General features: G+C 26.1%; 7 protein-coding genes across 14 annotated transcripts; 3 read left to right on the forward strand and 4 right to left on the reverse strand.

Annotated features, from left to right (window-relative positions):
* Window positions 1–1,266: 1,266 nt before the first annotated feature.
* kin17 (kin17 DNA and RNA binding protein) lies at window positions 1,267–2,809 on the reverse strand. Its single transcript, XM_035872986.2, has 2 exons — window positions 2,261–2,809; window positions 1,267–2,167 (listed from the first exon to the last, which is right to left on the reverse strand). Exons 1-2 carry the CDS (start codon window positions 2,664–2,666, stop codon window positions 1,407–1,409), a joined length of 1,167 nt encoding a protein of 388 aa, XP_035728879.2. The 5' UTR covers window positions 2,667–2,809; the 3' UTR covers window positions 1,267–1,406.
* Window positions 2,810–3,105: 296 nt separating this feature from the next.
* LOC118444586 (uncharacterized) lies at window positions 3,106–4,287 on the reverse strand. Its single transcript, XM_035872985.2, has 5 exons — window positions 4,003–4,287; window positions 3,803–3,906; window positions 3,568–3,666; window positions 3,383–3,502; window positions 3,106–3,317 (listed from the first exon to the last, which is right to left on the reverse strand). Exons 1-5 carry the CDS (start codon window positions 4,285–4,287, stop codon window positions 3,203–3,205), a joined length of 723 nt encoding a protein of 240 aa, XP_035728878.2. The 3' UTR covers window positions 3,106–3,202.
* Window positions 4,288–4,695: 408 nt separating this feature from the next.
* On the reverse strand, window positions 4,696–6,059 carry LOC118444582 (uncharacterized). 5 transcript variants are annotated; one of them, XM_035872982.2, is made up of 5 exons: window positions 5,821–6,059; window positions 5,403–5,692; window positions 5,264–5,345; window positions 4,906–5,164; window positions 4,696–4,835 (listed from the first exon to the last, which is right to left on the reverse strand). In XM_035872982.2, exons 2-5 carry the CDS (start codon window positions 5,651–5,653, stop codon window positions 4,696–4,698), a joined length of 732 nt encoding a protein of 243 aa, XP_035728875.1. In that variant the 5' UTR covers window positions 5,654–5,692; window positions 5,821–6,059. The 5 variants fall into 5 exon arrangements, 2 of the variants coding, with proteins under 2 accessions (XP_035728875.1, XP_035728874.1); XM_035872981.2 differs by having other exon boundaries at window positions 5,264–5,692; window positions 5,821–6,056; XR_014983034.1 differs by lacking the exons at window positions 4,906–5,164; window positions 5,403–5,692 and having other exon boundaries at window positions 4,707–4,835; window positions 5,821–6,054.
* On the forward strand, window positions 5,977–6,650 carry LOC118444583 (chromosome transmission fidelity protein 8 homolog). Its single transcript, XM_035872983.2, has 2 exons — window positions 5,977–6,237; window positions 6,323–6,650. The coding sequence occupies exons 1-2, from the start codon at window positions 6,218–6,220 to the stop codon at window positions 6,648–6,650; spliced, it is 348 nt and encodes a 115-aa protein (XP_035728876.1). The 5' UTR covers window positions 5,977–6,217.
* A 64-nt stretch (window positions 6,651–6,714) lies between these two features.
* Window positions 6,715–7,125, reverse strand: SmF (small ribonucleoprotein particle protein SmF). Its single transcript, XM_035872984.2, has one exon. It carries the CDS (start codon window positions 7,123–7,125, stop codon window positions 6,859–6,861), a length of 267 nt encoding a protein of 88 aa, XP_035728877.1. The 3' UTR covers window positions 6,715–6,858.
* Window positions 7,126–7,551: 426 nt separating this feature from the next.
* On the forward strand, window positions 7,552–8,827 carry LOC118444531 (leukocyte receptor cluster member 1 homolog). The gene is made up of 3 exons (XM_035872893.2): window positions 7,552–7,736; window positions 7,837–7,936; window positions 8,019–8,827. The coding sequence occupies exons 1-3, from the start codon at window positions 7,714–7,716 to the stop codon at window positions 8,817–8,819; spliced, it is 924 nt and encodes a 307-aa protein (XP_035728786.1). The 5' UTR covers window positions 7,552–7,713; the 3' UTR covers window positions 8,820–8,827.
* Window positions 8,828–9,009: 182 nt separating this feature from the next.
* On the forward strand, window positions 9,010–12,507 carry LOC118444682 (uncharacterized). 4 transcript variants are annotated; one of them, XM_035873190.2, is made up of 9 exons: window positions 9,010–9,313; window positions 9,841–9,997; window positions 10,085–10,455; window positions 10,567–10,674; window positions 10,743–10,948; window positions 11,046–11,221; window positions 11,294–11,746; window positions 11,842–12,048; window positions 12,123–12,507. In XM_035873190.2, exons 2-9 carry the CDS (start codon window positions 9,886–9,888, stop codon window positions 12,479–12,481), a joined length of 1,992 nt encoding a protein of 663 aa, XP_035729083.1. In that variant the 5' UTR covers window positions 9,010–9,313; window positions 9,841–9,885; the 3' UTR covers window positions 12,482–12,507. The 4 variants fall into 4 exon arrangements, with proteins under 4 accessions (XP_035729083.1, XP_035729082.1, XP_035729078.1 ...); XM_035873189.2 differs by having other exon boundaries at window positions 9,011–9,313; window positions 9,841–10,015; XM_035873185.2 differs by having other exon boundaries at window positions 9,011–9,313; window positions 9,841–10,455.
* Window positions 12,508–13,200: the final 693 nt, after the last annotated feature.

Consider the following 13,200-nt stretch of genomic DNA (forward strand, 5'->3'; position numbering starts at 1 on the left):
ATTCTTTATATGCATTTGTCATCAAATTAAATTGTACTGCTGCTGTGTCACAGATCACCGCGAAAATCACATCACTTCAGCCATCAGTGAAGAAAATAAATATAAAAGATTGGATAGTAATACCTTACTAAATTATCAAAGAAGGAAAAAAAGAATAAATTAGTTGATTATTTTTGATTACATCGATAAAATAAAAAAGAATCACCTTTACGATTCCTTCACATAATATTACAAGAACTTAGGATTCCTGAATTACAAATCTAAATGCTTGCTAATGTTTAACACATTGCTTATAGAATCTCTATGTTTCTAATTTATAAAATATAAAAGGGACTACAAATTTTTCTAAAATTTAAGAATATTTTTGGAACTTGAATTCATTAAACCGTTTATTGGACACGTATCTCCTTATTTTTGCCATAGAATTATTTACCTGAAGCTTATTAAAGTAATTGTGTGAGTTATTGTAGCTTTTTTGTACGAATATCGTAAAACGCATTTCTTTGGATTTGGAATGGTCAGAAAATCTGAGCATAAGCTATTTACGTAAGCAAACAAGCAGGCAATTGCTATTTCATGGAACAAACATACACACATTCAAGAAAATCAGTAGTGGAGAACGAACATCTTCCCTTTGCCGCAAATTTTGAGAGGCGCCACGGTACAAAATCTTTTTTTCGCAAAAATTATCGAAAACACAGCATTTATTCCAATGATGAGAACAGGCGTAATTCTTGACCAATTTTGATAAAGAAAGTTTCTTTTTAAAGACGAAGGTTTAATCTACGACCTTAGTTTTACGATTTTCTTGGAAAACCTTGTTATTTGTGAATAAATTATTCTCCAAAAAAAATCAGGCCCTGTCTCATATAATTACGCCTATTTTCATCGTTAACTTAAACCATTATAAAACCAGGGATGAACAGCCTTAAAGGCAGTTCCTGTTACAGAAATATAAAACATATTACCATCTTTTGACAATAGTATTTATTATTTTCACTTTCATATTGATAAAAAAATAAAACAGAATTATTATTATATATGACATTACTAACTACGATTTTCTAAGTAATGATGTCAATATCGTATGTTAAAATTTATAAATTATTTCGCTATCACATACGTGTGCACCTTAAAATATTATATACAATTATTTTGTCAAATTTATAATTAAATAAATTAGTAGTAAAATTTTTTTCTGATAAACAACTGGTTTAAGAGGAAAGAAAGATAAGTCTATTAGATTCCACAAATATAAAAATCTGTATAAATGTACAAAAAGGGATATATAGAATATGTACAGGAAATATAAATCATAATTTATATATTTGTTTATCTCCAAACGAATTAATAATGGCAATATTCTTTCAATAAAAAATTACTTTCATTTTTAGCATAGTAGATAGTCAATCAATATATTTACATACTTGTTCATACGGAAGTGTTCTAACAAGTTTTCTTTCTAACTGAACATCGATAGTATATTCTTCTATGTGTAACTTTTTCACTATTCCTTTTTCTCCTTTGTACTTCCCCCAAAGTATTAGAACTTCTTTACCAATAGCAGGTATTACTGTTTCTAAATATTCTTGATCTAATTTTATCAAACGACCTTCAATTTCTTCCGGTGTAGTAAGTTTAACTTTGGCAACAAATCCAGAGTTTTCCACCGACTTAACAATACCTTTTGCTTTATAATATTTATCACCCAGACTTTTGGTAATTACTTTTACTATCAATTTTTCCCTAAGCCAACCTCCTTCGCTTCTATTGTGTTTCTCTGAATTCGAATTGCTACCATTTTTCTTTAATTCCAACTTAATAAACGGTTGGATCTTTTGTGTTTCTTCTGTGAAAGAAGTACACTCAATAGAAATCTCACTTTGCTTTGAGGTAGATGAACTAATTACAGGAACTGGTTTAGATTTTGGTTTCAATTTTATATCTAAAACCAAAGGTGTAGTATCATCTGGACGTATTAATGGTTCTTTAATTGTTTCTTCTGTTTCTTCCTTGATTGACATTTGTTGCTGACCCTTTTCGATTTGTTTTTCTATAAATTTCATTAATTGTTCTTGATCATCTCTATCCATTTTCTGTTTTTTTACTTTCTTTTCTTGAGCAGCTAATGTTTCTGGATCTCTATCAATATAAGTTATATACCAACCTAAAAATTAAGAAGAATAATGTTATAGCATATAATATTTATTAACTAAAATAAAATATTGATTTTCTATATGATTTATTAAAAATTCTTTACCTTTCTCTGTTTCATCGACAACACACTTGCCTGTACGACCTAACCATTTAACAAATTCTGTTAATGTAAGCCACATAGTTGCATTCATATGTACATGACCTCTATCTGAGATATATTCTTGATAAACCCGATTTGCTGGAACTCGTCTGGTACCAAATTGTCTTTTTAATAAATTTAAATATCCTTCAGAAAATTCACGTGAAAATTGATCCATGTAACGACTTGCATTATCGGCAAAAAGTAACAATTGTCGATGATGCGATTCGGACATTGTATGACATTTAAATCCATTTTCATCTCGACATTGTTTTTGACACATTTGACAATACCATCGTAATTTTTGTAAACCTTTAGCTTTGATTTTATTTGCAATATATTTTGGTGTTCCCACTTCGTGTTTACCCATTTTTATGATCGGTGATCGAAGTTAATTATATACTATTATATACTATCTTTACTTTTCAATATTCTATAAGTTATAAGTAATATTTAATAAAAGTTATAATACTTATACTAAATACACTATCTTTATATGACTTCTTTGCCGCCATATTGTTTTCTCAATGTACTTATTATGACGCGTCTTCAATTGTGACCAATAGGAAAATGTATATAAAGAACGTTCTGATTGGTGCGATGTAAATTGATCAGTTTTAATTACAAAAATTATGAATAAAACCAAAAGTTTTTCGTGAAGTAATAAACCTAATTCTTATAACTTTATTAATTTTAAATATAAAAAAAATATAATAGCTCTATTAATATTAATAATATATTTTCTTTTATATTTAAGTTATACAAACATACATTTATTTATATAAAAGCAAATATAAGAATGTGTATACATGTTGTGTGTGCGTGTGTGTGTGTGTATAATATATATAAATCGAATAAATAAAAATTGATATACAGATACGTAAACAATTTATGAGCATTTGTACTTCAACATCCGAATTCTACTTTAATTTTTACATTTGCTTGATAGTTCTTCGAAGGTATTTCATATTTGATCATATCATCCATACTTCTGCAATCACGTAGTTTTCCTGCTTCATTTCTGTAATTATATCACAAATATTATATCTATTATACTTTAATGTATGTAATTAAATCTATAAAAACCTGCAAAGTATTGTAATCAAATTAGGATTTTGATGATCATCGTGACACCATTGCTGCCAATACTGATATAATTCTAATGGGTCTATTTCATTCAAATATTCATGACAATTATCTCTCAAACTAAAAATTATGTAATGAGAATTATTAGATATAAGACTTATATTTATATTCAGAAAAGTATTTACTGTGCCTCCCATAAACCATCACCCGAAGATGTTACTAATGTAGAACCGGGAACATGATCGCAAATAAATCTTTTGCCATTAATTTCTCGTAAACTGTAGCTACAACACATGTGTGTATGTACGTATATATAAATTATATTAATATATATATTAAAGTACTAAAAAGAATATCAAAATAATTATGAACTTAATCTGGCATATATTCTCTTCTAATTATATACTGTTAATTACATACTGTTTAAAACCAAAATTACAAATATTTCTCAAAAGAATAACAGCTTCTGTATCATTTAACCAAGTATCCAAAGATTCATGTATTTCTAATAACGTATCGTTTATCTAGAATTTTTATATAAAAATATATCAATTATATATTTATAATAGAAAAATAATAACACATTCAATAAAAATTATAAAATATATATTTGCGCTAACTTGATTTGCTATAGCAATGCACATTCCACATTTCACACAAGCTGAAGAGAAATGAACTATTAAACTATTTTCAGAAGGAACTTGAATATATGGAATTTTTTGTACTATTCCCACTGTATCGCAATTATAGTAAGGATTTATAAACGTAGCATTAGAATTTAAAAAAAGTTCATGTAATACTTTTTTTTCACAAACATCTTCATCTTTCTTTAATTTATGCATACGATGTCTGCCAAAACTTGATGTGTCAGATAATAATAAAAAGAAAATTATTATTAAAATCATTTTGTTACTTTTAAGCTTTACAATATTGAAATTGTTAAAAGTATGGTATGTTATTGGTGTTTATTAATCATAAATAGACATATTCAAGACTCTACAACTCATGTAACAAAAACATGATACAAATAGTTACATCTAGTTATCTGGACTTTTAATTGGTCATTTTCATTTTCTAAGTTATATGTATAATTTACAAAAGGCTTATTCTGTAAGTTTGTTCTGTAAATTTAAACATAATTTTAAACAACTGCTTATTTATTATTTCTTTATCTATTTGAAATTATTAATGAAATGATACAAATAAAATAAAATTATTTATTATATAGTAATACATGTTATAAATATAAATTTTTAAATATAAGATTCATAAATATAATAATTTACTTTTATATTATATTACAAAACTGTTTTTTATTTTATACATTTTTTGTTATTTATACCTATGCTTTTCATTGAAACAGTATGTTTATTATTATATTTTTGTATAAGTTCATGACCTAGACTTTGTACTGTATTTCTCCTCTTTTTTTCCTCTTCAGTATAAGAATGACCTATGCAAGATAATTGTAAGTAAATATACATGTATAAGTAATCTATTTTAACTTTTCAATATAATTATACTTCTGTATATTGGTATGTTTCCAGTCTTTAATTTGTACTCAAAATTTCTAATTTCTTTTTCACACCTAGCAAGAGAAGTACCATGGAAAATTGATGAAAATTGCTTTTCTAATGTATAATGCTCACAAAAGGTTAATTTTTTTGGCTTGTAAAATTCATATTTTAAACATTTTAACATCTTCTCAATTAAAGTTAAATTATTTTGATCAATTCGTGTGATTACACCTGGTCTAATTTTTGTTCTTAGCAAATGATGTAGCTATGTAATATTCAAGTAAAGATATTTAATAATTGTAACATAAGCATTGTTTAAATAATAAATTATTTTTTAGTAATATATTTATATTTTTTAAGATACCTTAAAAAGTATAAATAAAACCCATAGTAATGATTCCCGTTCCAGGACATTTCTGGTATAATTAATTTCATTTTGTTTGAATCTGTGAATACAATTATGAATTAAATAGTAATATGATTTATAAAAAATTATTACAAACTTTTGCATGATTTCTATAATCTCTTCATTCCTTGCATATATATTATTTAACCATCTCAATCTTTCATAGAAGTTTACACAAGTTTTTCTAATCCAATAACCTCGCCACAATGCTTGGATTCGTGTTGCCATGCAATTATAATAATCTTCCCACATTCGGTGTACTTTGTTTATTAAAACTTTATCAAAATTATTTCTTACGTAATACCCACGCCAATTAGACTGAATGATTATTGCTTCTTTATGAAGCATAAATAAATGTTTTCTTGTTATAATGCCACGAAACCAAGCCTATTATATGATAAAATATCAACAAGAATTGAAAAAATTATATTACATTTTTTTAACATATATTTTGTTCAATAAGTTTTTAACTTTCTAAGAAATGGAAGTCCTATTTGTTTACAAAAGTAACTTACAAATTATAGTATATATATATCTATATAAATAATTATATTTTATATTCGGCAACCTGAATTTTACGTGCAGCTATAAAATGTTCACGTTTTAACGATTCTGCAAGATCACTTCTTCTACTGATTTCATTTTGAAGCTCGTTAATTTTTATGTGAAATCTCAACCCAGACGCCATTTTATCAACGATAAACAAAATGTAGTGACATCTAGCAAATATTTTATACAGAGTAAATTTTGTGTAAATTGAGAATCATAGTAATAACTTATTCAGACATAGACATAGATTTTAATGTAGTAAATAATGATATTATAAAATTTATAAAAGTAAAGTGAATAAATTGTATATATCATACTTTAAATTTGTATGTATTTTGACATTTTTAACGGAAAATCATTAAAATGATAATACCTATTAAACGGTAACAATCATTATATTTATATTATAAATACATATATATAACTATAATAATGCAATTAAAAAGTAACAAGCTTAAACTTCCTCAGTGATCAAGATGTACAAGAGTGGGCTATAGTGGAATTAAAAGGTGAATTATCGTTTGGTACAAAAGATATTACAAATAGTCATTACATTGGTGATTTTCATTTTACAAAATCTGGAACACCAATGCTTATAATTGGTATTCATGTAATGTATGGGAAAGAGATGGCTCTTACAAAACCTATTGCAGTTTTAAAAAAAAAAGTTGTTTCTTCAACTAATCAGTCAAAAGAAGAAGATTGTAAAACTGAATATACTATTCAAGCAATTGTAAATAAGAAAATTGTTTTTAAATTTAGACCCAAGCCTATTGTAAATAGCATAGAAGTATAAAAGAATGCTTTGAAAATGGTCATGTTTAAAAAAAATGTTTAGGACATTAAATTATTTTGTATTTACATATTTTATAAAAATATCGTTTTTACATGGCCTATTAACTCATTATACTTAACATCATTCTATACGGTTGTACAGACTTATATTTATTTATTTTATAATTTAAACAAGCAATTAAAAATACAAAAATCTTATAAATGTAAATTTAATCTTTCATTTCTCCTTCTTCGTCTTCTTCTTCTACACCACGTATGTACATAACATTGTTACATCGTATCAGTACTTCTCCAAGATTACCAGTACAATTTCCATCTATGTGTTCTTCTGTATTTGCAAGTTGTAAATTCATATAACCATCTACTGACACAAGGTAACCTTTATATTCGTGACCCCACTTTAGTTTTACCATTACAGGTTTTCCAGTTAAACCATTTAAAAATGGTTTTGGATTTATTGGCATTGTTGCAGCCATGATGATAATCGAATATTACCTAAATAAGAAAAATTATATTAATCAATATCTAAGTTATATTAATTAATGTCTAATCTAATTAAATTTGTCTCTCTCATTTTTATTTAAGCAAGTACTAAATCGGCTTAGGTTATATTTTGCTAATAAATATAAAATTTTTAAATTGTCAATTTTATTAGAATTATATATGTAAACAAACCTTCTAAAAAGTAATATAAAAGAAATATTTAAGTTTCACGGTCGAATACCAGGCATATGAATATAATTTAACGATAGAGTGTTACCAACGCAACTACCAAGATTGCCAACAGAAAAATAAGAAATTTTATTTGCTAATTTCAGAATACACTGAAAGTATCTGTCATAGACATTTGTTCTTTTTTATATATTGATAAAGTATATTTATTACGATTATAATATAATACATTTTGTTTAATTATAATTACGGTATTAAAATATCTTTGGTGCTTTGAATAATAATTGTTAATTAGTAAAATAAAGAAAAATACTATCCGAAGTATTTGTATAATATTATGTTATAGAATTGAATAGTGTTTATTTCTTTGAAGAAACAGATTTTTAACAAAAATGAATATTTTACCTAAAAAAAGGTAAGGTCTTACCTTTTTATATTATATGTATTTATGAATGGAAATAGTTTAAATTCTTAACATTTAGCAGAAAATATTAGAGGTTATATTTCTATTTTAGATGGCATGTTCGAACGAAAGAAAATATAGCTCGTGTAAGACGAGATGAAGCAAAAGCTGCAGAAGAAGAACGAGTTAAACAAGAACGTATTCAAAAAGCAGTAAGTAGTAAAGCAATAAAAGTACATATTTTAGTATAGCTGCGTTTTTTTATCATGTATATCATATTATAATCTTTGTTAGGAAACCGAAGCACGTATTGACTTTCTAAGGCAGCAAGCAAGAACTAAGTATGATGGGCGGGCTGATACATCTAACATTACAGCAGAAATATCTACTGGTTCTTCAGAACATGTTAATTTTTTTTCTGATCTTGAGAAAGGTAAAATTGATTATAATAAACCTAATGTAGATCATGAAAAAGAAAAGAAGGAGGAAAAAGAAAAATATGAGAAACAAATTGGTTATCTTACATATCTTGGACAAGATACGAATGAAGCATTAGGGAAAAAGAACTGGTATGAAGAATTACCTAAAAGATTAACAGATAAAGATAAAGATATTGAAGTAGAAATAAAAAAGAAGGTTTTACATGATCCTATACAAGATATGAAGAAATACTTAAGCATAATGGGCAGTGTTTGTTCAGAAAAACATGTGAAGACTGAAATAACAAGTGTTAAAAGACGGCATTATGATTTAGATGATTCTGATAATGAAATGGAGAAAAGGAGTTCTGGAAAGAAAAATAAAAAACATAAGAAGAAATATAAAAAGCAAAAGAGAGAAAAAAATGATACTTTTGATGAATCTTCAGAAAAATCTAAAATTACAACAAATATAGAAAAATTAAGAGCCGAAAGATTATTAAGAGAGCAGAAGGAGAAATTAAGAGCAGAAGTATTGGTTGCTAAGTTGAGGGGAGATCCTTTGCCTATTAGTTTATCTGAGGAAATACCTAAACCTTCTGTTAAACAAAAGTATAACTCACAGTTTTTCCCAGAAATTGCTAGACAAAATGCAGAAAGAACACCTCGTAACTAAGTTTATATATATTATATATGTATATATTTTTTATATTTATGTTATGTGTATATATATTCTTTATATGTATATATATATATATATATATATATATATACATACATATTTACTTTATATATATATATGTATATATATTTATTAGTTATTCAATATTTATTCTATATTCTCTATTTATATCGTGATAGAGTAAAAATAGAATAAAAGTAATGCATCTACATATATTTTTTGGGTAAAATGTTGTATAATTAAAAACAAATATCACGTAATAGTGGAAACTTTATGTAAAATTCTATTAAAATTAAAAAAAATAAAATTTTACGCTAGCATATTGTCAATTTAATTCTGCCTGTGGTAAATTTGGGTAAAGTAGTACACAGTCACGTGATGCATCATGGCGGGCTACCAGAGAACTCATAGATAATGCTCTCGTATTTGACGTTTATGTCATTTTTTCCGTTAATCTTGGATATTATTTATATTGAACTTTATTTTCGGTAAGCAAAATCAATTATTTTATAATATAAATATAAAAAATTTAGGATATTTAATAAGTTTTCTTACAATATTAATCTCGAAGCAGACGCTTAGAGTGCGCGGACTATCTGACGAGATGTGGTTTTCGAATTTGAACGTTTGTACGCCAGTTTGTTTTAATCGGATGAAAAATAATGATGTATTCATGTTTATTAAAATAAAATAAATATGATCTTTTTGTTGAATTTTTCTTTAAAGTCTAGTAAACTATATTGGTAATAACTTAATAAGATAACCTCATTCCAATCGAGTGAAATGCTGTTTATTCGAGTTATTTTTTATTTTTTGTCCTGATATTGTATTATAATATATGATATATGCTCTGACTATACTTTGTACAAGTATCATTATTTTGTTTATGATCTGTAAATATATTTTTATTTAGTGATTAACCAACAATATGATTATATTTATACATATTAATTATACCTTAATACATTACTTATATGTAGGTATCTGATATATTATTTATTTTTGCTTATTATAGCCAAAATGAAGTTACACCTTTAAATATTGAATTTATATCTTCATTATGAATAAAAATATGAATGCTGAAAACTTATCATATTTAAGCTATGAGATAAATGGTACTCGATTTATTGTACAAACTCTATCTAATTCAATGGATATAACAAAGGTTGAAGGTACTAACGATGAACAAGGTACAGCGAATATAAATGATGAAATGTCATTTGGCAAAGAGGAAGAACCAATTTCTTTGATTTCTGTAGATGGCCAAATTTATGCATTTCAAAATGGAGACTTTCAAGAGCTTAATCTCAGTCATGTTGATGGTCAGATTGAATTATCAGATAAAGCAGTCTTGTTATCAAGAGATATAGAAAATGAAGAAACACAGTTCATTACCAATGGAGCTATAATAATAGAGAATATCGATGATGACAATCAGGAACGTTATGAAATAGTTACCGAACAAAATGATAACAATTTTGTTATGCAGAAGAATGATGTAAATGCAAATGATTTTGTAGAAGTAGTAACAGCATTTAAGTGTAAGATATGTACTTACACAACACAAGATAGAGGAGAATTGATAGAACATTTTCAAAAAACGCACATTAATCCAACAATAGATATAAAGGTGAACCATTTCATTAATTTATATTTAGATATATAAAAAATACGTTATAAAGTATAGTTGATTTTAAAATAAATAAATAAATACTATTACTGTTTTATAATATTTTTACAGGAAAAAGAAGAGTCTGTAAATGTTGATGAAGTAAAATTAGTTTACATGTGTGGAGAATGCTCTAATTGTTTTCCTTCTTTAGAAGATTGCAAAGAACACATGATAAATGTAAGTATTTAAAATATAATATTTTTTAACAAAGCCCATGTCATGTCTTAAATAATTCATTTTATCAGGATCATCAACTAACTAATACAGCTCCTGAAAAAGCAGTTAGGGAATACATGACGAATGAACTGAGAGATCCTAAACTACATATGGAGCAGATAAAAAATAATTGTAAAAATAATCAATTAAAACAAGAAGTAAAAGATACTAAATCTTTAAATTCCGAGTGCATACTTAACAAAAAAGCAATTGAATTGGCTGAAACAAATGTAAGGTATGTGTTTGATTTTCATTGATATTTAAATTGTATGCATATGCATATTCCCTTATATCCATGTACATTGAGGACAATGTTTTTCTTTTCTTCTTAGATGTACATATCGTGGATGTCCTTATAAGTTTGCTACAGAGGAGATAATGCAACAACATGTTGCTTTTCATACGGAATCTCAAAGTGTGTCAGCATTTAAATGTAGTATTTGTAGAGATTTAAAATTTACAAAATGGAGACAGTGTAGTTTGCATCTCTGGAAGAAACATGAAATTGGTTAGTTTACATTAAGAATGTTATTTGTTGTTATTTTCATATCTCACTTCATTTTAATCATTTCTGTTTCAGACGTAGGTCTTTTTACATGTAAAATATGTAAAGCATACAAAAGTGCTACAATGGTAAAATTGTTAACTCATATGAAGGTTCATAGTGAAACGCGAGATTATGAATGTTCAGAGTGTGGTAAATGCTTTAAACAAGCAAGTCAACTACGTAATCACCGAGTAATGCATTTAGATCGAAAGACTTTAGAAGTAAAACGTTGGTATACATCAAAAAAATGTGATATGTGTGGAAAAACTTATGCAAATTCCAAATGCCTCAAAAGTCATATACAAGCAGTTCATTCAAAGCTGCGTCCTTATGTGTGCAATGTTTGTGGTCATTCTAGTGCTAGAAAAGCTATGCTGCAGATGCATTTGCGACAGCACACAGGTGATAAACCTTTTAGTTGTGAACTCTGTGAATATAGAACTGGTGATCACAATACATTAAGACGTCACATTATGCAACACACAGGTATCTCTCTTAAAAATTAATATTAAGGCTAACTTAAAACACATAGTATTTTTTAATATTAACTAATATTATCATATATTGAATATATTTCATAGGCTTTAGACCATACAAGTGTCCTCACTGTTCATATACAGCGATTCAAAGTAGCAGTTATAAAAATCACTTGAAATCAAGACATCCTCTATTATCCGGTTTATTCACATGTGATTCTTGTTCTTTTAAAACAGTTAAAAAAGAAAGTTATATACAACACGTTCATGATCATGAAAAGGGTTTGATTAAAGCGAATATTCAAAAGAAAGGTACTTATTTTTTATTTCTATTGGACATATTTTCTTATCAAATATCTGTATTAATTCAATTTTTTAATTTATAGACGATGAAAATGTCGAAGTATTTCCTGGTAATATTGCAGCAGCCCAACTGATTTACAGTTGTTTAGGTGCCTTTTCGAAAGTTGGAGATACATTAGAAGCTAATTTAATGTCTTCTTCGACATCTGCTGATGGTACATCACAAACGATCACAATTCAGATACCATCGAAACATCTTGAAAATTCATTGTCATCAAGAGAAAATATTAAAAGTAGCTCTGCGATAGAGCAAGAAGATGAAGAAACGATGCACTGTTTTCTAAAACTACCAAGAGAAGAAGAGGAAAATATTGATACTGGTGGTATAACGATACCAGCAGAGCCTGAAATCTCTACTTCTGCAACAATTGATATCGATTAATAAAAGAGTATATATATATATACATATATATATATATATATATATATATATATATATATATGTATGTATATATAGTAATAAGAAAGAATAAAATCTTTGTGTATTATAAGTTATACAGATGCTATAGTAGTGAATGAACGAAGGAATACTAGTCATACGTTACTTAGTAATAATTATATTTGTTTTTATTACATTTATAGAATAGTTTATTAATATAGAAAATAACCTAATGTGATACTATTTTTGGAAACATATATTTGTTCCGAATTCATAGCATGCTAGTACTTGTGTTATATACAATTCCATATAAATCATTTATAAAAATTCATTCATTTATCATCACAGTTATAGTTTATTAGATTTGATTTATGAGATTTGACAATTAAATTTTATAATGAAATTCTTGATGAATAATTCTCTCTCTAACATATACAGTAGGATTATTTTTAAATGAAGATTAAATAAGTGAACGTTTTTTAATTGCTATTTTAAGTTTTAAGTTTAAGATCTACGTTTCTTATTTAAAAATAGAAATTGGTATTAAATACTACCAACTATTTATGGATCTTCTAAATTAATTTCTTAATTTAAGTGATAAAATAATTTATGTAAATTTTAATTTAACATTCTTAAATGTATAAGATTTTATTTTTTTAATTGAACAAATGTTTATGTAAATTTAACTTATAAAACTCTAAAATATGTTTATTGGAAAGTAT

This window comes from Vespa mandarinia, chromosome 15 (genome assembly GCF_050613455.1).
Source record: "Vespa mandarinia isolate Hongniang chromosome 15, ASM5061345v1, whole genome shotgun sequence".
In the NCBI taxonomy this organism is placed as follows: domain Eukaryota; kingdom Metazoa; phylum Arthropoda; class Insecta; order Hymenoptera; family Vespidae; genus Vespa; species Vespa mandarinia.

Coding starts and splice junctions, on each gene's coding strand:
- kin17 (XM_035872986.2), bottom strand. CDS start 2,666: ATGGGTAAACACGAAGTGGGAACACCAAAATATATTGCAAATAAAATC. Junction 2,168..2,260: donor TGTCGATGAAACAGAGAAAG/GTAAAGAATTTT, acceptor CTTAATTTTTAG/GTTGGTATATAACTTATATT.
- LOC118444586 (XM_035872985.2), bottom strand. CDS start 4,287: ATGATTTTAATAATAATTTTCTTTTTATTATTATCTGACACATCAAGT. Junction 3,503..3,567: donor GATGGTTTATGGGAGGCACA/GTAAATACTTTT, acceptor CATAATTTTTAG/TTTGAGAGATAATTGTCATG. Junction 3,318..3,382: donor TTGATTACAATACTTTGCAG/GTTTTTATAGAT, acceptor ATATAATTACAG/AAATGAAGCAGGAAAACTAC.
- LOC118444582 (XM_035872981.2), bottom strand. CDS start 5,653: ATGCTTCATAAAGAAGCAATAATCATTCAGTCTAATTGGCGTGGGTAT. Junction 5,165..5,263: donor TTTTATTTATACTTTTTAAG/GTATCTTAAAAA, acceptor AATATTACATAG/CTACATCATTTGCTAAGAAC. Junction 4,836..4,905: donor AAACATACCAATATACAGAA/GTATAATTATAT, acceptor TATCTTGCATAG/GTCATTCTTATACTGAAGAG.
- LOC118444583 (XM_035872983.2), top strand. CDS start 6,218: ATGATAATACCTATTAAACG. Junction 6,238..6,322: donor ATGATAATACCTATTAAACG/GTAACAATCATT, acceptor AAACTTCCTCAG/TGATCAAGATGTACAAGAGT.
- SmF (XM_035872984.2), bottom strand. CDS start 7,125: ATGGCTGCAACAATGCCAATAAATCCAAAACCATTTTTAAATGGTTTA.
- LOC118444531 (XM_035872893.2), top strand. CDS start 7,714: ATGAATATTTTACCTAAAAAAAG. Junction 7,737..7,836: donor AATATTTTACCTAAAAAAAG/GTAAGGTCTTAC, acceptor TTTCTATTTTAG/ATGGCATGTTCGAACGAAAG. Junction 7,937..8,018: donor AAGAACGTATTCAAAAAGCA/GTAAGTAGTAAA, acceptor AATCTTTGTTAG/GAAACCGAAGCACGTATTGA.
- LOC118444682 (XM_035873185.2), top strand. CDS start 9,886: ATGAATAAAAATATGAATGCTGAAAACTTATCATATTTAAGCTATGAG. Junction 10,456..10,566: donor ATCCAACAATAGATATAAAG/GTGAACCATTTC, acceptor ATATTTTTACAG/GAAAAAGAAGAGTCTGTAAA. Junction 10,949..11,045: donor TTGGCTGAAACAAATGTAAG/GTATGTGTTTGA, acceptor TTTTCTTCTTAG/ATGTACATATCGTGGATGTC.